At 33.4% G+C, this 24,324-nt stretch overlaps 2 protein-coding genes across 5 annotated transcripts in view; one reads left to right on the forward strand and one right to left on the reverse strand.

Annotated features, from left to right (window-relative positions):
• LOC129947038 (mucin-2) overlaps positions 1–24,324 on the reverse strand; it is an 85,684-nt gene that overhangs the window by 4,911 nt on the left and 56,449 nt on the right. For 3 of the 4 annotated variants that reach the window (XM_056057472.1, XM_056057473.1, XM_056057475.1), the window contains exons 2-4: positions 2,663–6,393; positions 2,481–2,601; positions 2,078–2,403 (exon numbers count right to left, since the gene is read on the reverse strand). In XM_056057472.1, the coding sequence (XP_055913447.1) occupies positions 2,078–2,403; positions 2,481–2,601; positions 2,663–6,393 (4,178 nt within the window). Of the gene's footprint in view, positions 1–2,077; positions 2,404–2,480; positions 2,602–2,662; positions 6,394–12,257; positions 12,280–24,324 lie in introns of those variants that run through there. The other variant, XM_056057474.1, reaches the window with a different exon arrangement.
• On the forward strand, positions 10,575–11,694 carry LOC129947049 (chymotrypsin-1-like). Its single transcript, XM_056057486.1, has 2 exons — positions 10,575–11,172; positions 11,224–11,694. The coding sequence occupies exons 1-2, from the start codon at positions 10,696–10,698 to the stop codon at positions 11,539–11,541; spliced, it is 795 nt and encodes a 264-aa protein (XP_055913461.1). The 5' UTR covers positions 10,575–10,695; the 3' UTR covers positions 11,542–11,694.

Genomic DNA, 24,324 nt, shown 5'->3' on the forward strand with positions numbered 1-24,324 from the left:
ATTATATTTCTATAAGTTTAGTTAACTATCAAGTTTTTTTTTTAACATAATTACCATAAGAAGCTACTTAACTTAGAGCAGAGCCAGAAGAAATAGTGTGGAACTCAAAGTTCCAAAGCGGGAATTACGAGTATCTAGAGTCCATAGACAAGACGATTTTTCTAAGTTTCCTGTTTCGCTGGACAAAAAAATCCAGAAATATATAGGAAATTGGAGCAAATCGGTAGCCGTGGGTGTCAAGGATCCGGTAAATTTAAAAGTGGCGTTAAAGGCAGAAAGTTCAAATACAGTCCATTAAAATTAAATTTATTTATTTCGTTTTTTTTTTAACATTTTTTTAATTATTGATTTAATTTGCAAAACATTGTACCTCGAAGTGGTGACAATGTCGATATATGTATACATATATATATGTATATTGAGTGTTTATTTGAAACAAAAGCACAGGAAAGTGTGCATACACAAGGGAAAAAGTTCTACCACCTTATTCTCCTGCAGCAGTGGCCACTAAAGACAGAAGGACAGAGTTGAGTTTTTTCGATTCTCTACATTACTTTTTATTTGATATACATCCATATATATATAATAGGAATATTCGCGCAATATCACTTACGCGAGGGCGGTTAAAGTGAGGAACAAAGTGTTAAATAAATTTTTTTTTTATTGTGACAAAAGAGGATCGGATATCCCAATTTTTTAAATAAAGCGAAGACGTGATTGAATTTGGATTCAAAACCGCGAAGTTGCCACCAGAGTATTTATTAATTTTTTTAATCGTAAATTTAATTAAGGTGTCATTTTAAATACCTATACATGAAGTTACGAAATAAATTTTAAAATCATTATGGTGAACTAATTTTTTTAATAAGTAGAGGATGAGAAGGATGACGCGGGGAGGGTAAAACAATGATGGTATGGAGAAGCCTAGTTAAGGGGTTGTCCTAGCGAGGGAGACAACCATGGCAGGGTGGGTTGAGGCGACTTTTTCGCAAGTCAAACAAGACTATTCAAGCTTAGGCCGGAAATTCATTTTTTTGTAGTTAATTATGTTCAAGAACCCATAGAAGAGCTTGCTAAATGGGCATTTTTCCGGCAACTTGAACCGATGGCAAATTAGTCGGTTACATGCATTTCTATGAAGATGCAACGGTAGGGCTGGTAAATTTACGACCCTTAAGACACAATACTTTTTCTTTTTTGATGAAAGTAAAATTGATTAGGTAGAACGAATCAATTTATTGAGATATCCCTTTTTCTGAAGAGCTACTACTTACTTTCTTTTTGATCTCGACCATGGTATAGTATGGACTTTCGTAACTCTCGCCCTAGATTCATATCGCTTTCCTGAGTCCGCAAGTAAAAATGAGTTTTGCAATAAATATTTGTAAAAATTGAGTAGTTTAGATGAAGATTTTAATTCAACTGATTGCATAACCAATAAACATCAAAAGAAAAATCCACATCAATTAACAAAAAAGCAGGCTAGTTTTCTGACTTTATGAGTCTCTTTTTTTCCATGCGCCTAACTTCCAATTTAATTCAATCTTAATATCTTCAAATTTTCGGGTTTTCAAGGTGCTTTAAAAGCAGGAAAATAAAATGTATGAACAAAATTCGAAAACAGATCAATTAGATAATTTATTTTCGTAACGTTTTCCGAAAATTGATTAAAGAAACTACAAGTAATTTCAGTTTCGAGCTGGATAAGGGCCAATATTAAAAACACATTTACCGGGTATATTTTTCCAATCAGTATTTAGGGATTAAGTTTTAGTCATGTTTATTTATGCGAAGCTTGCAAGCCTGAGCTGCAAACGGATTTATTTAATCATTCCCTACAAATTGTAAGAGACCTACGTTCTCATTTTAGGTCTTACGAACTAAAACTGACAAAAATCGTCTCTAAATGAATTAACCGGAAATTATTTCTTTCTATTTTGTTTACATATATAAATTAGTAAGAATATAGAAAAACTTGTCTTGAAAAGCTATCTACAATTTAAAAAAAGAAACAAGTGTTAACAAAATATGAAAAGTGAACGAAATGAAAACGAGTACAAGAAAAGCTTCTACTAACCGTCGATCCACCCCATGAATCAACTTGCTGCTGCGGTTGGAAATGAACAATCACCGTCGGTCCATGGAATACCACAATGTCTCCAGCCGAAATGGGAATTTTCTTATGCCATTCACAGCTTTCCGAAGCTTTTTTATACTCCTCTTCTAATAGATCTGCGATTTCTTCTTCATATGGAACATATTTTGAGTCACTTGCCTTATAGAACCATGAGCAGCGTTTTACTTCAATTGGTTCGCCTTCCCAATAGACAGGGCATTTAGTTCGTTCTGAAATGTTAACATCGAACCGGCCACCTTCAACAGCGACTAAGTTAGGACCTTCATCTATAAAACAAAGTGACAAACAAGAGTAATTAAATTCATAAAATCAGCACATGGCATACGAATGGGTGGCTACTAACCTCCTTTCAAAAAAGCTTCTTCAAGCAGAGCAGAGTCATGGAATGAGAAAGGTGTCCACAAGCACTTGACATCAAGTTTTCTTTTGTAGAACCAATGTTTAACAGCTGGCTTATACGATGCCTGGAATCAAAAGATACGAAATGAAAAACTACTACTTTAAGAACTATTTACTAAAACGAACCTCATTTGTTGGGCTACTGTTTCCTAGCAAACTATTGGCCATTTTCAGCTCATTCACTATCTCCTCGGGCAAATCTTGATATTCTGGCGATTCAAAAATGGCCTCCTCTTCGGGAGATACCTTAGTCGAATCTGCAGCTTGGATTAAGGGCTGCCTATTGGCAGCTGACAGAGAACTATTGAGCTCTGAGAATTCCGAGCAAGATGACGATGGTGGTTCGGCTATATTTGAAGCCGGCGTTAGCGAACGAATTTGTAGATTTTGCACCGAAAGTCCACTGCCTACCAAGTTGTAATTAAAGTCACCAACAGTATCGAGTTCTTTCGGTGGAGGATTGTTAAAGAAGTTTTGTATGCGTTGACTGTTTGGATCTTCGGTGGGAGGCGCGGGTATTCCCAAGCTCGGAACCAAGCTGAATGAATCGAAAAATGTTGTCGGATCGGGTAGTGATGGTCGTTGGGCAGCTATGGGATTGGGAGCAGCTGCTGGCGCACCTGCTGCTTGATCAAAAAAACCGGTGAATAAATTTGGCACAGGTTCGGGAACGGGGTTATCTTGAGACTTAAGTGGCGAAGCAATCTTGGAATTTTCTTCTGGCTTTGATGCCACTAGTGGTTCGTTGGATAGAGGTGGCGCAATGTCAGGCTTGTAGAAACTCGGATTTTCGTCGGGTTTGGATAAAGCAATTTTTTCAGTTGATTCTGCTACCAAGGGTTCTCCTATTGATGATGTGGGTTTATTTTGATCTGGAATAACAGAAGTAATGGGAGTCGATTCTCTAATTGGTAATGTTGGTTCAGGTTCCGAAAGTTTTATTTCCGATTGCTGATTTTCTGATTCAGCTGAAGTCTCTTGAGGATGTTCAAATGCTTCTGGAGCAGGTTCCTCTGGAGCTTTAAATGTGTCCAAAGGCGGATTCAAAGACGAATTTTCTTGAGGATTAAAAAAGTTGGTTTCACCAACGAAATTAGCTGCAGGCTGTGATGCTTCTGGAATTGGTCCGGAATTGATAGTTTGAAAGAAATTATTGCCTTGATCGATTGGGGTGAAGAATGAGGACAAAGATGCAGGAGCTGGCAATTGTGTATGCGTTGGCTGAAGACCCTTTCGATAAGGGTTTGAAGATGGTTTATCTTGAAAAGAATGTTGTGGAGGTGGTGGCGGAAAGTTAGCTGTTTCCTTCGAAGATGTAGGCGTGCCAAAGCTAACTGCTGGGGGTGGAGGTAAGATATTCTTTTGTTGATCTTCAAGAAAGCTCAAACTCTCCTGTTGGACTTCTGACGACGCTGAGTTGACTTTCGATGCTTGCTCTGATAGTTCAGAATTTTCTTGTTCCGGAACTTGGTTGGAAAAAACGGTTTCTTGGGTTAACAAATTTTGGTCTGGTACTGAAGATTGATCTTGATTATTAGCTGAAATAGAAACTGTTTCTGTATCGAGTCCAGTTGATGAGGGTGTTATTTCCTGTTGCGTGAATCCTTCGGAAATTGTTGGTTTCTTAGGGGGCTTATCAATTGATTGTGCGTCGGTTGACGAAACTTCTTCTTGGCTAGGTTGTTGAACCTCTGGTAAAACTTCTTTAGTAGAAGTTAGAGAATCAGGAACAGAATTTAATTCCTTTGGATTGAAAAAGTTGATTGGTTCTGCTGGCGGTTTTGATGAAATTTCTTCGGGCGCTCTTAAAGGCTCAACAATATTCAATGCTTCAGCACTTTTATTAAACCCAGAATCAAATCCTTGTGGATTGAAAAAATTAACCGCTTCTGGAGTTGCAAAATGTTTTGGAGTTTCACCAAATTGGGGTGCAGTGGCTGGGGTTGGGATTGGTGTATCTTGAACTGGTTTCAAAATAGGTTCCTGAGGTGGTATTGGCTGCGAAATTCCTTGTCCTTGAAGTGGCGCAAAGGCTTGTTGCGGATTGAAATAGTTCACGGCTTCAGGAGCTGGTGGAAAGATATTTTGAGAAATGGACACTTTTGGTTGGTGTTCTGGTGGAGCAACTTGGAATGGACTCTTGTACAATCGAGTTCCCTTCTGTAACCGGAATGATGACGATGGTGGCCCAGTAGATGGCGGAGTAGCAATGGGTTTTATTTGAGGTGGCAACTGAGGCTGCGGTACTTGTGCAGGAGGTGGTGGTCCTGAATAATTGTTATTTGAAAGCGACTGAGGAGGTACTCCTGGGAAGTTAATTCCAGCTGTTGGTGGAGGTCCGAATAAACTTGGTGGCGGACCTGAAGAAGCTTGCTGGTTTGATAAATTAGTTTCCAATTTCGGTGGTCCAAAGAAATTCGGGGGTGGACCTTGTGCAGATGATTTGGGAGTAACACTTTTTGGTGGTGGTCCTGACAAGTTAGTTCCAGTTGTTGGTGGAGGTTTGAAAAAGTTTAGAAGTTGCGCTGTAGCAGCTTGCTCTGAAATCAAATTTGACTGCGAAGACGACGAGTCAGGAGTAACACTTTTTGGTGGTGGTCCTGAAAGTGGTGGTCCAAACAAATTTGGATGAGAAGTTGAAAGTTCAGTATGTTTCGGAGCAAAAGCTTTAAAAGATGGATTAGTGTCTGGAGTAAGACTTTTGGCTGGCTGGCCTAAGAATTTATTTTCCACAGATGGTGGACGAGACGACGATGTCGGTGGTTGGAAAAACGATTGTTGTGGAGCGAAAAAGGCCTGTGCTGCTGGAGGAGCTTGAGCGGGAAATAGAATTCCGGTGTTTTGTGGAACCTGTGGTGGTTGTGACGATGGAGGAATCGTTGGTCCTGAAGATGGTGGTATTTCTGTAGCACCAAGTGGAGCAAAGAAATTATTTGCCAATGGATTATTCTGAACTGGTTCTATTCCAATAAAATTAACTTGATTTGCTTGAGGGTAGTAGGCTGTTGGCGGAGCTTGTCCAGTCAAAGATTGTTCAGTTGGTCTCTGAGAAATTCCAGTTGCAGATTGGACAAAACCTGATAGATTTTGTAAAACGCTAGGAACACCAAGGTTTGACAATGAAAATAAGCCTGCTTTACGTTCTTCTGGCTTCTCGTAAGTTGAATGTTCTGCGTAAGTAGGTGCGTCGAATGATTCAAAGCCTATTGGAGGTTGTAAACCAGTTGATGGTGCTGCTGGCAAAGATGGTTCTTGATGTGTCGAAGAGAGACCTGGAATTTGAGCGTAGATTTTCTTTTTAGCCGAAAGGCGATACGTATTTTGTCCAGAAGTTGGTGGTGGACAAGCGGGACCACTCGGAGCAGATGGAACCTCACTAGGGCTGTAGAATGTTGGTGGTTCAGCTGGTGGTGCTTGAGGTTGACTTTGATCTGATGACGGAATCTGTGGTTGATGTTGTTGCTGTTGTTGGTATTCTTGATTCCTAAACACAGGCGGAGGTGGTAGTATTTGGGATTGTGGCACCGAAGCTGGACCAACAAAAGGTGTAGAAAAAGGTTGAATATCAAGCTGTGGATTCGAATTGAAATCGTCTCTTCCCGAAGATGAATTGAATTTTTTCGAGAATGTGGAAAATACAGAAGAAGCAACCGATGGCAGTTGCGAGAAAGATGAAGCTGCCTGACTGAGAATTGAATTGTCTACTTGATTTGTGGATTCTATCAGGCTATTACTGTTCTCGTCTGGTGGATCGGAAATATTCGAAGATGTTACCGAAGTGTCGTTAAGATTTATTTCGCTTAGATTTTCTGTATCTATGTCGGATGACTTTCCCACTGTCACGAGAGGTGTTGATTCTGAAATAAAGAAGATATAATACCATTATTATTTCAAAAATCTATGAATTGGGCAAAATATGAATCATATAGTTATCAGGTTAGGTACGTTTTGCTTTAAATTTGCTGCAGAATACTATGTGTCTATGGGCTGACTGTCTCAATCAATAGAATACAATTTATGAATCAATGATAAACTTCATATACACACCAATTTTTTCTCACGGAAACCAACATTGTATAGAATAGATGACAGCCATAAATATTTAATTATTTAATTATATTTTTTAATTGGACCCTATGATGTTTTTTCGTTTTGTTTTTGTTTTAAGTTATAACGAATTGACTGAAAAAAAGGGAAATGAATTTTAATGCAAGCACAACGGTCAATCAGTATTTTATTGAAAACATCTATAAACAAAGATGATGATGTTGATGATGACGATGTTGAACTTTAAACTAATTTACTGATAAATTGCTCATACTGATATTAGATTGAGACTAATAAAATATTTTCACACATCTGGGAGGTAAATATTGAAATTCGTGAAGCTGCAAAAACCTGAAACAAGGTTTTAATAGCTTAATTTGTTCTACGAATAAAGAGGGTTTAATTGTTATGAAAAAACGAAAACACATCGTCACACCAACAGCAATAATTTAACCTTGTTTACAATCCATACTGTACCCTTTGGCGTATGTGGAATGTGTTTTTGAACATTGTGGGCGGATTCAAAGGGTTTTGAATATTCTTATAATGATTAAAAACAATGTGAGACATCAGGCAAATGCATTTATTATCATTAATATTATCTAAGCTTTTAATGCCTTATCTTTAAAATTGTATACATGCTTAAAATAAAATTTACACTAACTTAAATAAATTTAGATTAAATAAAATATAAAAATTACAAGTTGAGATTTAAGCATCAATGAGCCAATTTTCATTTATTTGGTAAAGATCGTCACTAAATCTCTTGTTCGGTCGTCCAGTTGTTCTTTTACTTTCCTGTTTCCATTTTGTAGTTATCTTTCATCCTGAAGTCTTGAAAAATGTTCTGCCCAACTCCATTTTGTTTTATCTAACAAGCCAATTATTCGGGTATTGTTGAGGATCTTCTCATTTCTTATCCTTTCGCTAGGTCTTTCCATTTTCGTTGTACAGGTCCTTAGCTGGTCAAGTGCTTTTGTAGTTAAGCTCAGGGTTTGCAATCCATATGTAAACGCCTGTAGAATAGTGGAGTCAGGATATTTTTGTGTGTCTATACTTTGGTCCAGTTCTATAATCTCTTTGTTCAGAATTGTTTCCAGTTGCGAGCTACGTCGTAATAGAAAAAAAGACTACGAATCCCAAAAAATCTATTAGAAGTTCCCTTCGTAGTGAAAAATCTGGTACGAAATTCGTAGAATTTGGTATCACCAGCCCCGAAAAAACTTGAAATATGTTGTCCTTTTCTACGACAGGTTTTTGATTTCGTAGACCAACAAAATCAGTTATTTGAAACATAATTTTGGTACTTGATTTTCTTTCTAAGATGTTTAACACTTTTGTGAGATTTGTAGAAAATGTCGATTGTGCCGTTGCGATCTTAAAATCATTGCCAGTGCCAAGCTGATAGCCACCTTCAGCCAAAAATCTTAACAACACATTGGTGTCATCGATATTGATAACACACCTGCCTCCAGTTCCGCTTCTAGTTCTTTCAACACGTTGTTGAGCCTGATCATATTCCTTAATCTGCAACATATATCATGGAAATGGACAAATTACAAAGTTGCATCCAAATCAAGAGGATTGCATGTATCCCTAAGTCGCCTTCTTCGTATTTTCATCTCCTGTTGCTGCACTACCTCTTCATCAACTACAGCAATAACTATTCAAATGGTATCCATTTATAACTTCAAAAACTCAAAATTCCAATTTACTTTAACAAACAAAACACAATTATGAATTTGTCTTAATGCATCTGACAGAAAGAACAGTGCCGCCAAACCATTACTAAACATACTCATTTGGGAACTTTTCATTTGAAGCCGAAAATATTGTAGTTTTTTTCAGTAGTAAAATTATTGGTAGTTTCATATAATGTTTTCAATCTAATCCATGTTACAAGTTGATAAGAACCTATTCTAGTCACAAAAAGTTCGCAACAATTATGAATTTGTCTTAATGCATCTGACAGAAAGAACAGTGCCGCCAAACCATTACTAAACATACTCATTTGGGAACTTTTCATTTGAAGCCGAAAATATTGTAGTTTTTTTCAGTAGTAAAATTATTGGTAGTTTCATATAATGTTTTCAATCTAATCCATGTTACAAGTTGATAAGAACCTATTCTAGTCACAAAAAGTTCGCAACTCATTTGTTTCCAAAAGAAAACAGGTTAAAATATGATTTTGGGAAAATTTAAAGGATTTTTTTTAATTTAGGGATTTTACTTTCTAGTGTGTTGATTATGATTGCTTTTTTCAAATCCCTTCGGATCTTTCGATTGTTTTTTTTCGTGATTCGTAGCAGAATTTTTCATTCGGGGATTTCACCGAAGGCATCTTAATTTCTTTCTTTACTTGGTTGTTAAAAGATTTTATTTTATTTGCACTGTAAATCATTTCACATGAATGTATGCTCAAGAGTGAACTTAAAAGAAGATTGTTTGATATTTATTTATTAAGTCAGTTTATATTTTAGAGATTTCCGTATTCTCGGAATTTTTAACATTTTTTTACTTTTGCTGTCAGAATCGATTTCTCAAAAATTCTCTTATAAATTTCAGAAATATAAACTGGCCAATAAAATAATGATAAGGTAATGACAGTTAGGAATTTGCAAATGTGTCAGATTGTCAATGGTCACCTATTATTTTAGACCTCTTTTTTGGATTCTGTCAAACAGACTAAAGTGAGTTATTGTGGCACATGAATTAATATAGAAATTGTACAAGAGTTTGGGACGAATAAAGGCTTTCATCATTTTTGAATTGAGCGATAGAATTATGAAAATTCTTTTCTCAGATTTCTTACAGTGAAAGTGACAAATTTGTATGAGAAATTTAATTATATTTCTGAGAATAATAAAACCTTAAAAATATAAACTGGCACAATAAATTATACTTCAGTCATTGGACATAGACAGCACTGTTAAGGTTCAGAAAATCATACCATGACGTTGGTAGTCCACATTCGAAGGACAAAAATTTAAATCAAAACATGAAAAGCTGCACGAACAAATTTGTTTATTTATTTATTGAACGATTTTTCATTGCTTTATTTTCTCAAGTTAACAATATCTCTGTTCCTTATTTCAAGATTTGAATTGTGAAGTTTTAAAACAAACAGGTCAAATGAGCGCTTGGGAGTAGAATTGACGTTATAAGCTTTTCATACCAAACTCAAAACATACTTTTCGCCAAACAACCGGTTTTGGCCGTAAAACTATATCGAAAATTCATGTTTTCCATACAGTATTCGAAAACCACAAGTTTTATATAAAACCTGTAAAAAACTAGTTGAAATTCAAAGATGAACTAAACTAACAAACCTTTCGAAACATTCAGCATCCAATTAAATGTAAACAAAGCAGCTGATGGCTGCTTTCAAAAGAAATCTTTCACTTTGACATTGTTAAAATTGTTGAATATCAATACCAATAGCTAACACGAAAAGAAACTCAGTTTTCGAAATCATTTACATTTTTCTTTATAGTTTTTTTAGTATGCGGATAATGCATAATGCATGTTTTGGGTTTTGTGCGAAGAGCCTTTTATCTTAATTGTTTCAACATAACATAATTTTTGAAGTATTTAAGATTTTCTATGGTAGAAAACAAACAGCTCAATTCTATTTAAAAAGGTCTATTGCCTTACTTCACAGAACTGACAAATACTTAAGGGTCGCATTTATTTAAGGCATGCATGAAGTAAATCCAATTTTCTTTCTACAACTGAAAATCAATTAATTTAAAGTAAGAGCTTTTTTAAACATAATCAAATTTTCACCTTTAATTTAGAGCTTAGTAATAAATTTATAATTTTATGTATCTATTCTTTTTCTATCATTATAATTAAATAATATGACAAATTTGAATACGAACTTGAACTAACTTTGTTAATTATACCCCGTTTGCACTTGGCAATGTGAGTTTTGTTTCTGTTACCAGCATTATTTCGTGTTACACCTTTTAATCGGTGGTGGGCGGAAGTTTAATCGCAGCACAATTTGCAAAGAGGGTATAATCTAACAATTAAAATCATAGCTATCGCATGTTCTTTTTTTCAATCATATATAAAGACGTGTAAACGTCAATAATTGCAATAGTAACAACATGTCAACGTTTATTATATTGACAGTTTTGATGATTTCATTAGAAGTGAGCTCTGGTCTGACTTCAATTCCTTCACGCATAGTTAATGGCACCGACGCTGAAATTGAAGAATTTCCATACGCTGTTTCACTTCGGAGCTCTTGGCAAGGTTCTCACCGATGTGGAGGATCGATTTTGAATCCTTTATGGGTACTTACGGCCGCCCATTGTGTTCAGTTTATAACACCACAAAGAATCAATATTCAATATGGAGTAACCAATATCAATGGAAGCGGGCCGAATGTGGTGAATGTTTCGAAAATTATCATTCATCCGAGATATTTTCCAGTAAATCTATACCAAAACGACATTGCAATCTTGAGGCTTGTAGAACCTATTAAGCTTGGTGAATTCGTTCAAACTGTAAGACTGCCGAAAATGCTTCAACAAACGGAAGGCAACACTTCAGCCACTTTGATCGGATGGGGACTGGATAAGGTAATTTGAGTAAATTTGATAATTAAGAAAATACTAAAGTAGTTCTTTTAGTCTGGTGGTAAAATTCAAACACATTTACAAAAAGTCGAATTGAAAGTGTTTTCAAAAAAAGAATGCAGTGAACGTCATCATGAATTGATACATAAGACAAATATTTGTGCTGGAGTTGAAGAAGGCGGCAAGGGACAATGCAGTGGTGATTCAGGAGGTCCACTTATTGTGAATAACACACAAGTCGGTATAGTTTCATGGAGCAGAAAACCGTGCACAATTGCTCCTTATCCAGGTGTGTTCACGGAAGTTTCCAATTATATCGAATGGATCAGAAACACCATAGAAGATGACTTGAACACTTCAGATTGGAATTGAAACGACTTTGATGTCAACAAAAAGGAGAGTTTCAAATTGGTTAAAAAACTCTGATTACTTTTTACAAATTTAAAATATTATATATAAATATTGAATAAAATATGAAATGCATGGATGAGAAAATACGGTCACGGGAATTAAACTTTATTTTTTAGTTCAGAAAAGAGTTATGAACATCCTCTGCACAAATTTGGTATATGAGGGCTCAGAATTATTTTCGAAACACAACTGAAGACTTAGCTGTCACAATTTGACATTTGTCAATTTACTTGTCATTTTCTACAGAAACAAAAAACACAAATTTGAAGTTTTATCGTTTAGTCAATTTTTTGTTTGACAGTTCAGGCTCTGGTCTGAAATAAAAAAGAAAATCTCTCATTGCTATCCTATTCTATGACACATAAACATAGACGTTACTACCATTCAAAAAACTTATACAATAATTAAGGTTTGAACGAATTATTATGAAATTCCCTCAAATATGTTGAAATCTATAACAGCACGAACCTAATATCTGACGTTTACATTAAACGAATGCATTCAGCATCGCTGCTGATAAGTGTGAACATTTCTCAATCAATAATGAACGCATACAGCACCTTATCAAAGCTTGTTTTTATTTGTTTATTAATTTGTCTTTGCTTGAATTCTGTTTTGTTTTTCGATTAAAAGAAAAATGTCCTAGTTTTAGTGTTGTATTATTTGTTTAAGCTTACCTCGCATATTTTTAAAAATCATCTCACGTAAAACTTCCAATAAATCAAACGTTATAACTTTAAAATGCTATTAAACCTAATGGAGCCAAAATACAAGCTGAACGTTGTTGTCGTGTTGCAAGTCATTCAATGTACTCTTTAAACAGTTAAAACATTTTTGAAACTAACCAAACATGTTGTCTTGCACCTAATAGCATTTAGCTATAGTATAAATGTCAAAACAACGTTCATTAGCTTAGCAATGCTAATCTATCGTTGTAATGCGACGAGAGTATGCTTTTGCACGACCTCTAATACTGGTTTGCGGATAGATACTACAAGCAGTTTTATTTTTTTTTAAATAAGCAAACCAACCTAAAGGTATATACTTTGCAGATCTCAAGCCATTCATTACCTTCCTTCCATAAACTATACAATATATACTCGTACACATAACTTGCAGCCTTTAAAAAATGTGAGAAAAAAGGCTAAATTAATTCAAAAATATGTCACGTTTTTTTCGGGTTTCGGTTTATTGATTCTTTTATGCGAGAATAAATCATTAATTTTATAACTTTGTAATAAAGTCTTAAGAGATATCAGTGCTCCTCCAAGTTTCAAGCTCCAAGCTTCACTCTGACATGCAAAGTATTTTTGAACACATTGTTTACAAGGTAATTTGACATCTTTGCAAAGGCAAATCAAAGTAAATTTGTTTCAAACATTTTATTTCGAGGTCGACTACCTGCTGAGTGGGGAAAAGTTTGAACTTCATTATAAACAAACGAATTATGGAACCCAATAGATTACTTAAGCATCTTAAGAGAATTTTATAGTGATGGCGGCGACGACGCACGGTGACAGGGACCACTGGATGCCACTTAAATCTACCTGGTCAAGTGATTACAACTTTATTTTTTTCAATCGCCTAGGGCTTCAAATTAAAAAAAGTGTGTTATGTTTGAATTTTGCGAAAGTGGCACGTCAAAACATATGAATGTCATTTATGCGGAATAAAACAAATTAATTGTCATTAAGTTTAAAGTGAAATTTGGGGCGCAGCTTTTTATGATACACATTATATTGTTAACGGGATATGAACCATTTCCTTTCAATCAGATATAGACTGTCACCTACTAAGTTACAACAGACAAACGTCCACATGTAACTTATCAAGTCAAACCGAAACGGACGGGTGATATCTTATGTGTCAAACCCATTTTTGGCTTCAGTATTTTTGACAGATCCAATAAAATATTCAGCCAAACTCATCAAAGTCTGACAGTTTTGATGAATAATTTAACTTGTTTAATGTTTTGATTGAATTACAAATAACATTGCATTGGGAAGTGAAGCATTGTGGGTCATGCTTAATGAAGTTGAAATTGACATTTAAATTCAGAATGACTTAACCGTTGTTTTGCGAATATTTGCTGGTGGTCGGTCTCTTCAATGTTGTGTTTTTTTTTCGCGATATGCAAATATCAATAAAATTCTTATAGACAGGTACATTGTATGGATTGACATTAACAAGTTTAACAAAATATTCATACCAGCAGAGATGTGATGTTTTGTTGCAGAGTGCTTATAAAATTGATTTGGCAATTTGGCTTTTTCTAAGTTGGACAAAGGTTGTATGTAATGTTCAAACAAATTGTATAGCTATTTCATGTACTAACCTTTAAGTTGGATTTTTATATTTTTATTTATTGAATTTTGCATTTCTTTTTTAAAAACTTTTTTTTATCACATCTGCAATAAAAGTGATTTGAAAACCACGAGTGTGATTTATAGATAAGCTTTATTTTGTATGACAATCGTAATTATTTTTAATGTGACAGCATCACTTTATTCCTTGGTAGTTCACTAAATGTAAGATTCCCATCAATTTTGAAGACTCGCAATTGCCCAGGTTATTCCTTTTGACATTTTTAGTAAAAGTGATTTGACAACTGCCAGTTTGACTGATAGTTAACATTTTTTAGCTTTATTTTTTCATGACAATCGCAGTTGTCAATGTGATGACATCACTTCATTCTTTTTTAGTTCACTAAATGTCAAATTCACATCAATTTTCAAGACTCGCAATTGACCACATTATTCTTTTTGACTTTTAAATAAATTAAATGTGGCAACCACGAGTGTGACTCATAGTTGAAATTTGTAAGCTTTATTTTTTATTAAATCGCAGTTGTCAATGTGACAATATCTTTCCATTCCTTGGTATTTCACTGAATGCCAGATTTATTTTAATTTTCAAGACTCGCCATTGCGCACATCAATACTTATGACTTTTTTAGTAAAAGTGATTTGACAACTGCGAGTTTGATTGATGGTTGACATTTTCAATGTGATGACATCATTTAATTCTTTTGTAGTTCACTAAATGCCACATTCACATCAATTTTCAAGATTCCAAAATTCTAACATTAGTCCTTGTAACTTCTTCAATAAAAGTGGTTAGACATTGGATTAGTCCAATTTTTACTACTGATAGTTACAATTTTCGAGCTTTATTTTGTATGACAATTTTATTTGTCAATGCAACAACACCACTTCATTCTTTCGTAGTTCACTAAATGTCAGATTCACATTAATTTTAAAAAATAACAGCGTAACATTTTTAGTTCCGTCAAAGTTCATATAAAGCAATTGAAAACCAAGCAGAAGTTATCATTCATTCTTTTATGAAAATGAATAACAATTTTGACATTTTTGCCGTTTTACTGAGATAAATAAAGAAATCTTTACTTCAGTTTTAACCATTTAAGCATCAAATTCAAGGGTAAACTAAAATATTGTTGTTATAACTTTAAATTGAATATTGACTCAAACATTTCAAAATAATTAACAGACAAACAATTACCTATTTACACGCCTAACACAAAAATTCACATGTTATCAAACTAATCTCCAAAATTACTCAATTTTTCTTTTTGAAATGTTTGCAAACATACCCACACAAAGCTTTGTTTGTTTACAAAATTGAAAATTCGTAACTAAAATAATGAATGACTAATCGAACCCATTGACAGACTGAATTTACTATAATATACAATGCCTACCGGCGAGCGATTGTGGCGGTAATTCCCACTTGAATATCAATAAGCAAACAAATTAGAGCCATAATTTAAGTACAAAAACAAAAAAGTTTATAATAACCAAACCAACAACAAACAAACGACATAGAAAGGCACTTCCTTATTTATTTTGATTATCATGAAACATTTTGTCAAAAACGCGACTTCATGCAATCATTTAAACCTCCGCGATGTGTGATATTGACATTGGGAGGGTGGTGATTGGTGAATTGTAATAATGTGTATACGCTGCTTTGATTTTATCGGTGAAAAGTTGCTGAGTATTTATTTTGTTCAGCCTATAATACTCACCGGCTTAGCATAGTTTACATAATGACAGCAAGCCTTTATTTACAGTTTTTTTTAATGACACTTTGATTTGTATTTTTGTTTATTTTTTGATTGCAATTTTGCAATCACATAACAATCGGAGACAAAAACGTAGCTACAATAATATTTAATAGCTAATGGATTATCATGACTGTGACTGACAGGGTGGAGACAAAAATATATACATATACGAGTGCACTCCTCGCCACATTCGTAACAATTCCTTTCAGTCAATTGAAATTCAAGGAACGCAAACGTCAGTTCATAAATTTAGAGAAATTTTTCATCTGAATTTTGTTGATTGTTTATTTTTTCTTTTTATTGCAATACTTGTCAATTGAAAGCCTGCATTCAATTTGTAAACAAACAATAATAATATGATTATATAAATCCGTTAATCACCGCCGGGGTTAAAGAAACCTGTCAATGACAAGTAAATTAACTACTGTAATAACTTATTTTTAAAAGCTAGATAATAAAACAAAAATTGAATTCCTATATTGACATATTCAGAACGTGAACATTTATTTGGAAGTCTTCAAATTTCAGAATCCGAATTTATCTGACTGTCAGTGTTATTGTCATAGTGTGTATTCTCCTTAAGTTTTGAAGATTTTTAAAGCTACATTAGTATTTCTAATCACAACTGACATCAGACTTAGAAAATTTGAAGCATACATCAGAATTTGACACATCTTAGCGCTGTCAGTGTCGAATTAAATTATAACCAAGCTTCATCATAATGTCTCATTTTAAAACTCACTACATGTCGTTCACTCAAATCTTTTTGACACTTTAACTAATACCACATCAATTCAATAAAAAAAATATAAATTACTTTCTTGTTAACAGAGAAAAATTTTATAGCTGATGGCAATTCATAATTAATGGGATATTTACTTGCAAATAACCTATACCCTAAGGGTAATAAAATTTTTGCTAATAAATAATTTTTCAATTTATATTCCATCTTTAATTGAAACGTGGACAGCAAATTGAAATTAAAAAAAAAAGAAAAAAATATTTAATAATAAACAATTGACTTCTGATAGACAATGCGGCACCTGCCGGCTGACTTCATATATCTCTTACCTGATTGGTTATATGTATAATTAAAACACTCTTTTTCACTGTCGATCAATGTCTTGCATTTTTTATTGACTTGCCATTTTGTTAAGTGATTTATTACAATTTTTCATTATATTGGGTGGTTTTGTATAAGAAAAATAGGAAACAAAAACACAAACCAAGCAAACGATATTACTTTAATAGCTTATTAGAAATGTGGTTAAACTACATGACATGATGGGAATATTTACATACTGGATTTATTATTCGGTTTACCGGATGTGGGTATTTTTGTATAAATGCAAAATTGCTCATTAATTGTATTCGAAGGAAGAACATACAAAATATCGACTTGAAGTGTTATATAAAACAATATTACCGAAGAACACAAGTACCGCGAAAACACAAAAGATCTTTTTTAGACAAAATTATTGCAAGTCCTGTGTTTCGTATTCTTTATAGAAATTGAAAATTAACAGATCTTCAGTTAAGTCTTGCAATTAATTGACAGATGACAGAAGGTGATTGTCATTTAACACAATGTATCTCGTTTTCTCTTCATTAGAAACGAGAAATTATGTATGTCTCTTTTAAAAATGTCAAAATCGATACATTGTAATATCAGCAAACTAAACAAACGCGTTAATAAAATTGACATATGTAGAAAAATACATTTCACAATATGAAAACTGACAATTTGGTTATATCAAAAAAAAATTTGACAGTTTTTTGTAAGTCAATGTGCGCCATTTTTGATATGTTAGGCTGTGTATACATCCGGTTTCTTCTATGCAATGAATATGGGAATTGAAAAGAGAAGTCTTGAACATTTGAATAATATTTACTTAAGTTACAAAAAGCTGCTATGACATTTGCATATGACAATTAAAATGAAGAAAATATCACAAAGCAAGACCTATGAACATTTGTAAGTCGTATAAGTCATGCATGTCGTTAAGAAGTTGAGATGAATGTACGTTTTAGTTGGAGAAATCAAGCTTATATTCAAGAAGAATGGCAAATATGCTTTCTATAGGTATAACGTCTCATATCCTCATAAAATTTCCACTGCACTTTTAATCTCCGTATAAATAAATCATACTTAAAATTCGAATTCAAAAAAAGATAACAAAAAAAAGGCACGTGAATCAATAACGATCCCACACTATTCGTCACGCATTTAAAATCCCAGAAGAAAACAAAAACGTAACAATATTGCTGAGTGACCTTCAAAGGATTACCCTATACATCGTTTTGTTGTAAACTTGACCTTCAAAGGCCACACACACTCTGCACAAATAGTGAGAGACAAAGCTGGGGAATAAAAGTGGCTTTGAAAAGACAAATATAAATAAATGTTGTACACATCCAATCAATTCCTATTTATGCCTTTACGTGACACAAAATATAATTTATCAAACGCTAGAAAGCCGAGCTGGTTCAGGCCTCGAACGCAAGCAGTTCCTTATATCTATTAATACCTTCACAAATTGGTCTGTTGTCGGCTTAGCAATCCCAATCTACCAAAAGCAACAAAGTATATTCTCTTTGGTTATATGGAGAGTGACGTCTTCTTTTGTTTTGTTGATTCGCCTCATGGAATAGACAAGACAAAATTGTGGTTAATAATAACCATAACAGCAATATCAGACCTCGCGTTCTGAATGATGAAAAGCAAAGAACTTTGAATATACATACGTAAGCCTAAGAAATAACATTAAGCATTTCTGTCAGGTGCCGGATTACCAAAAACAAAAGTCAAAAAAGAAACAATCATAAACTGACCGTTGTTAGTTGTTGTTGACGACTTGAAGTTTCTTATTGAACCTGTTAAATGCGTTAATGTCATAATACGGATGGGTTATCTAACTTATCTGCAACTTTGTTTACTTTTCTGAGTTAAAGTCCGGAGTTATGTTGGTTTCGTGTGAACTACTGAATTGACCTTAAATATAAGACATCTATGGAGTTAAAACCTTCTTACCATTACTTCCACTTTATGCTATTTAAACTTGAATTTTCAATGTGATTTTGTGTGATAAAAGAATTTTTAACAAGATGGATAGTTCTAGATGGCGCTATGCTGCGATCAATGCCACAGACCGATAGATGGCATTATGTGTACGTAGCATTAGGTTGTGCGAAATTTGACAGGTGCAATTTTAGTATCGCCATTTTTATTGAGGAAATGTGGGGTTTCCTGCATTTATATATTTTAAACTTCTAAGAGGCTTAAAAAATGAAAAATTAAATGGCATCACTTATTTACAAAAAATGAGTACAAAACTAAAAAGGAAAAGAAGGAAGTTTACGAGTGCGTATGGTCTTCGTAACGTTGGTTATTGCCTCGATCTTGATACGTGTTTAGCATTAAATTTACCTACGTTTTCAATTTTTTGTGGTGATGCTGTCTTGCCCTAACCACACTATCGGACAAAAACATCTTCGTTGGTTTTTTTTCTCGTATTCGAATTCAGAAGTGCTACTTGTGTTTTATGATGAACTCTATGCAAATTAAGACCCATAAAAACGATGTGTGTAAAACGTTTTAAATCATTGCAGGATGGTATGGTATATTTTGTAAACATTAACTTGTTGAGTTTCTTTTTATGTGTGGTTTGGTTCCATACTTATGCTGCTAACTAACTTCATTGAATCTTTAATGGAAAAACTTCTAAATTGCAAAAGATCTGTTTAGTTGAAATAGTTTTATGACACTTGAAAGCCCTGCAAAGATATTTTAGTTTAAATATTGTAAACCGAATTCAATATGCTTAAGCTAACACCCTAAGCTCAAATGTTACATCAAAATGTGTCTTACGTGTCATAGAAAAATATGAATTTAATACAGCTTATTTCTAAGGCTTCTTCTAACATAAAAACTTTGAAAAGAGCAAAGAGTTAATATCTGGTTAAAATGGGCTTTGATTTTAATTTAAAAAAGTCAAACATGCTATATGAATAAGGTAAAATTCGTTTGACAGTTTGAAAATATTTGACATATTTTCCATTTAGTTCCTGTTTTTGCTCTGAATTCATTGTGTTCTGTTACAACTTACAAGACATTTAAAATACTTTAAATTTAAAGAAACACATCATTGCAGAAAGAAATTCTTAAGCATCTTGCACATGAGCTACGAACTGCAAACTGTGGATGTTCGTATATTTTGACTTATCTTTCACATGAGCTTTATTTCTTTTAGCAGACAACGACAAATTGTTAATTTTTTTTATATATTTTCCTCAGCCATGACCTTTCACACAAAAAAATAGAACAAGTGTTATAATTTATAAATTCTAGTTTAAGTTGCGCGCAAACAATTTATTCGTTGTAGTGTGGATGGTATGTGGAACCCGAATAGAGTTTGACAGTTCGTTGCAACCACACTGCAATTCGTTACTACCGAATTGTTTTTACAAAATTGTCTAGTTTTAAAGAAAAAAATGAAAAATGTAATATCCTAACATAAGTTTGAATTGGTTTCTTATAATTTAAATTTGTTTTTGTTTGAAATGTGAAAAATAACGTTTGTTCGTCCGTTCGTTCATTCGTTGTTCGCTCTCATGTGCAAGGTCCTTTAATGACTATTCACATGACAACGACCAACTAATGAACGAATATTCGCCCACTATGACATATCTTTCACATTCATCATTTTATTCGTTGAAGTGTGGATCGTATGTAGAGCACGAGTTGAGTTTGACAGTTCGTTACAATCAGATTGCAATTTGCGATGAATAATTTTTTTTATTAAATTTCGTTTATTTTGAAAAGGAAAAATGTACTACATTAAGATTCAATTAATCTATTTTTATACCTTTTCGTATACCATTTGGAGGGAGTTTATGTTGGTTTATAAATTTTTTAACATTTCACATTTATTCATCTATTCGTCAGTTGTTGATTGCTCTCATATTAAAAGTCTTTTACAATACAATTTCATATTGTCAAAGTTTAAACAGTGACTTTGACGTTTAAATAATGACGCATTAAAAGTCTATTTGAAGATTTTTCAGTTTAATTTTTGGTCAACAAATTTCAATGAAATAGATAAATATGAAAATATTAAAGTTATGTCTTTATATGATGTCATAGATATAACCCAATGATCTCATAACACAAACATTGTTCACATAAAATCCATAACTTTAATTGTCTCAACAGAAAAAAAAGATAAGTTAAAAAGTTTATCACATCACAGGTCAAACAGCCTCGCCCTGATCGGAGATATTACAAAAATAACCTTCCAACTTTCAAAGCATACACTTTGTTTAAATGGCAAAACAAACAGAACTTACTCACTTATTGAACTATTTGACACAAAAAAAAACTGGTAATCCCAAAAACCAAAATTCCAATAGAACATAAAATATTATTCAAGTAGAGAAACAAAAAAAACTTAAAATAGGTCAATCAACTTTGACAAATTTGTCAAAAAGTCTTGAGTTTTAAAGTTCCAGCAAAAAGGTGTTCCATACATAAAAATCTCTCACTTTGAATCTTCTTAAATTTCAATAATGTACCCTTGGACCTTTTACGGGTGGATATTAATGGTGTTCTTGAAAAATATTCGTACCAAATTTGAGATATTTTATGATGTCATTGTGATAAAAATCTAAATTTGGAACAAAGATTTATTGCAGCTATTTTTGTGTGTAGTAATTTATTTTTGTTATCCTCTTTTTGATTGCTCTTTAAGACAGTTATTGGTTTTGTACCGAAAAACTTATTTCTGACACATTCAAATGTCAAGATAAATGTCAAATGATGTGGAACGTATGTTCTGGAATTTATTTTGTTCTGCAGATTTTATTTTAAATGTCATCATTTTTGACAGATATTGTGGAACGGATTTAATTTATTTTATTTCATGAAAGGCGGTTGTTATGTTCCACAAAATATATACGAGTGTGGATTTTATTAACGTCAGTGCTTGGATTATTTTCTAAGTCTCATATAAGCAAATTCAAACGACATGACATGTACATTTTATATGGTTAACAATCAATAGGACCCTATACATATGTTAAACTGAGGTAGGAAAAGAACAAGATTATTGACGTGGATACCTCTAAACATAATCTGGGGGATCATTATTGAAAGGAATTTAAAGCTTGAATGGAAGATCTTTTACTTTTTTCTTGTTGATGTTATACAAGCCTGATGGTCTCTTGAAAAAGATTTATAACAAAGGCATTAGAGGTTAAGCACGCTTTTGTGTTTTGAACAGCAAGTGGGTTTAATTATCCTCTAAAAAAAAAAAAAAACACAATGACCACAAGCCAAAAAGACGACTTTGACATGGGTTTTTTGAGGAAAGGATTTAAACCTTTGTAATGACAGAGAGCACACGGCTTGAAGATAGAACATTCGAAAAGAAGACAATAAACAACAATAACAACCATATACTTAAAAAAGAGAACTCAAATAAAACATGAACAAAATAAAATAATATAATTTTGGAATTCTGCTGAAAGTTTGAATTGAAATGAGGTAGCAGAAAAATAGGACTCAAAGAAGATAGGAACAGATACTTTATTTTTGTAGACTTCAATTTATAAGATAGATGTTAGTTCAGTTTATATTTAAGTTCAATAGTTTCTTTTGGCGATATTTTAATAATTTTTATGGAGCTTGTTGTTCTCGATCTGAACACATTCAGAAATTGGACTCTCTTGAAGGAAAAATGTCAAACATCTTTTAAGCTCTGAACACACTAATCAATAAAAGGTACCGAAATTGCAGTTTTGACAGTTCAGGCTTTATTTAAATACAAAAATAATTAAAGTAAATTTAATATAAAAAAGGACGGGTGTTTTTTTAACGTTGTTGACAACCCTTTTTTAATTTGCGTCAACATTCTGTCAACTGTCAAGTGATTTATTATCACTTTGGTTTGGCATTTCACCTTAAATATATTGACGCCCAAGCAACATAAACGTTCTCACATTTGCTTGAATTAATACGTCAATAAACAAAAACTACCATATTTAGCGTGATAATAGTCATCAAGTGTATGTTAAGGACCTTTCACATGAGAACGACCAACGACCTTCGAAACGTACGTAAAACGTATATAAACTCACATTTTGTAATTCATTCGTCGTTCGTTCGCGCTCATGTGAATATTGCTTAATCTGGCATTAGGCTCGGTTGACACTACATGGTTTTGACCGTACGGCAAGAAACCGGACGGCTACATTTTGTTAAAGGTGCGAAGAAGAGCATATACGCTTTCATATTATACGGGCACGATAAGCTTTGTGGCATACGTGACTAAATGCATATTTTCAGTTCGATCAGCCACTTCCAGAAACGATTGTGAAAAAGTACGGTTAAAACCGTATAATATGTAATAAGCCATTGATCCAGTTTATACCGTCCGGTTTTTTGCCGCGCGGTCAAAACCGTGTAGTGTGAAACGAGCCTTAGAGTTCATGTGACGGAAATCATATTAAAAATATAATTCAAAGTTATATACCTTTAGAAAAAAAAACACTCTTTACAAAATTCTGATATTTTGACAACAGCGAATTGAACCTTCTACTATTAGTGTGATTTTTCGGGAAAGCTCTTACATACGAAGAAAAACAAATATCAAAAAATTACTTTAGAACGTCTCGACATTCGTCCATTAAATATATTCAGAGATTCTGAAACGGAAAAACCAAAAGCCACACTCTTGTGCCATAAAAGGGGCCTCACTAAAGGGCCTTGCACACGAGAGCGAACAACAAATGAACGAATGGACGAACAAAAGTGATTTTACACATTTAAAAAATTCGATTAAAAAAAACAATTCAAAAATTCGATAAAAAAAAACACATTTAAATTATAAGAAACCAATTGACACTTACGTGAGGATATTAGAATTTGCATTTTGTTCTCTAAAACATGACAATTTTGTAAAAACAATTTTGTAGTAACGAATTGCAGTGCGGTTGCTCCGAACTGTCAAACTCTATTTGCGTTCCACATACCATCCACACTACAACGAATAAATTGTTCGCGCTCAACTTAAACTCAAAATTATACCACTCTTGTTTTGTTTTTTGTATGAAAGGTCAGGGCTGAGGAAAATATGGAGACAAAATTGACAATTCGTTGCTATCATGAGAAAGAAAAGTCAAAATATGCGAACCTCTACAGTTCGCAGTTCGTAGTTCGTAGCTCATGTGCAAGATGCTTAAGAACTTTTAAGGTGGTCTTGCACTATCGCATGAATATGAAATAAAGGCTTACAACTGTCTGTAGTTTGGCAGAAAAACCTATATTTCAATGCTTTATTAATGTGACTAAATCGACCATATATTAAAGTTAGTGACAACAAAGTTATAAAAGATTGTTTCATTAGCACTAAACATTTACTAATAATCCCAATTTATTTGAATTTTGGTAAATGGAAGCTCAAGTTTGAAGCCTTACAAAATTGTTGCTTAACACAGGATAATAAACGGAGTATCAAAAAGTGAGAATCTACCAAACTTTACTTTCATTAGCAGTCAAGGTTGCTCTGTTATCGATTATTGCCTAGCCAAAGGTGACTGGCTTGATATTGTAAAAGATTTCAACGTTATCCCTTTTACCTATTCATTAAATCTTCCCATTT

Source organism: Eupeodes corollae, chromosome 2 (genome assembly GCF_945859685.1).
Source record: "Eupeodes corollae chromosome 2, idEupCoro1.1, whole genome shotgun sequence".
Lineage (NCBI taxonomy): Eukaryota > Metazoa > Arthropoda > Insecta > Diptera > Syrphidae > Eupeodes > Eupeodes corollae.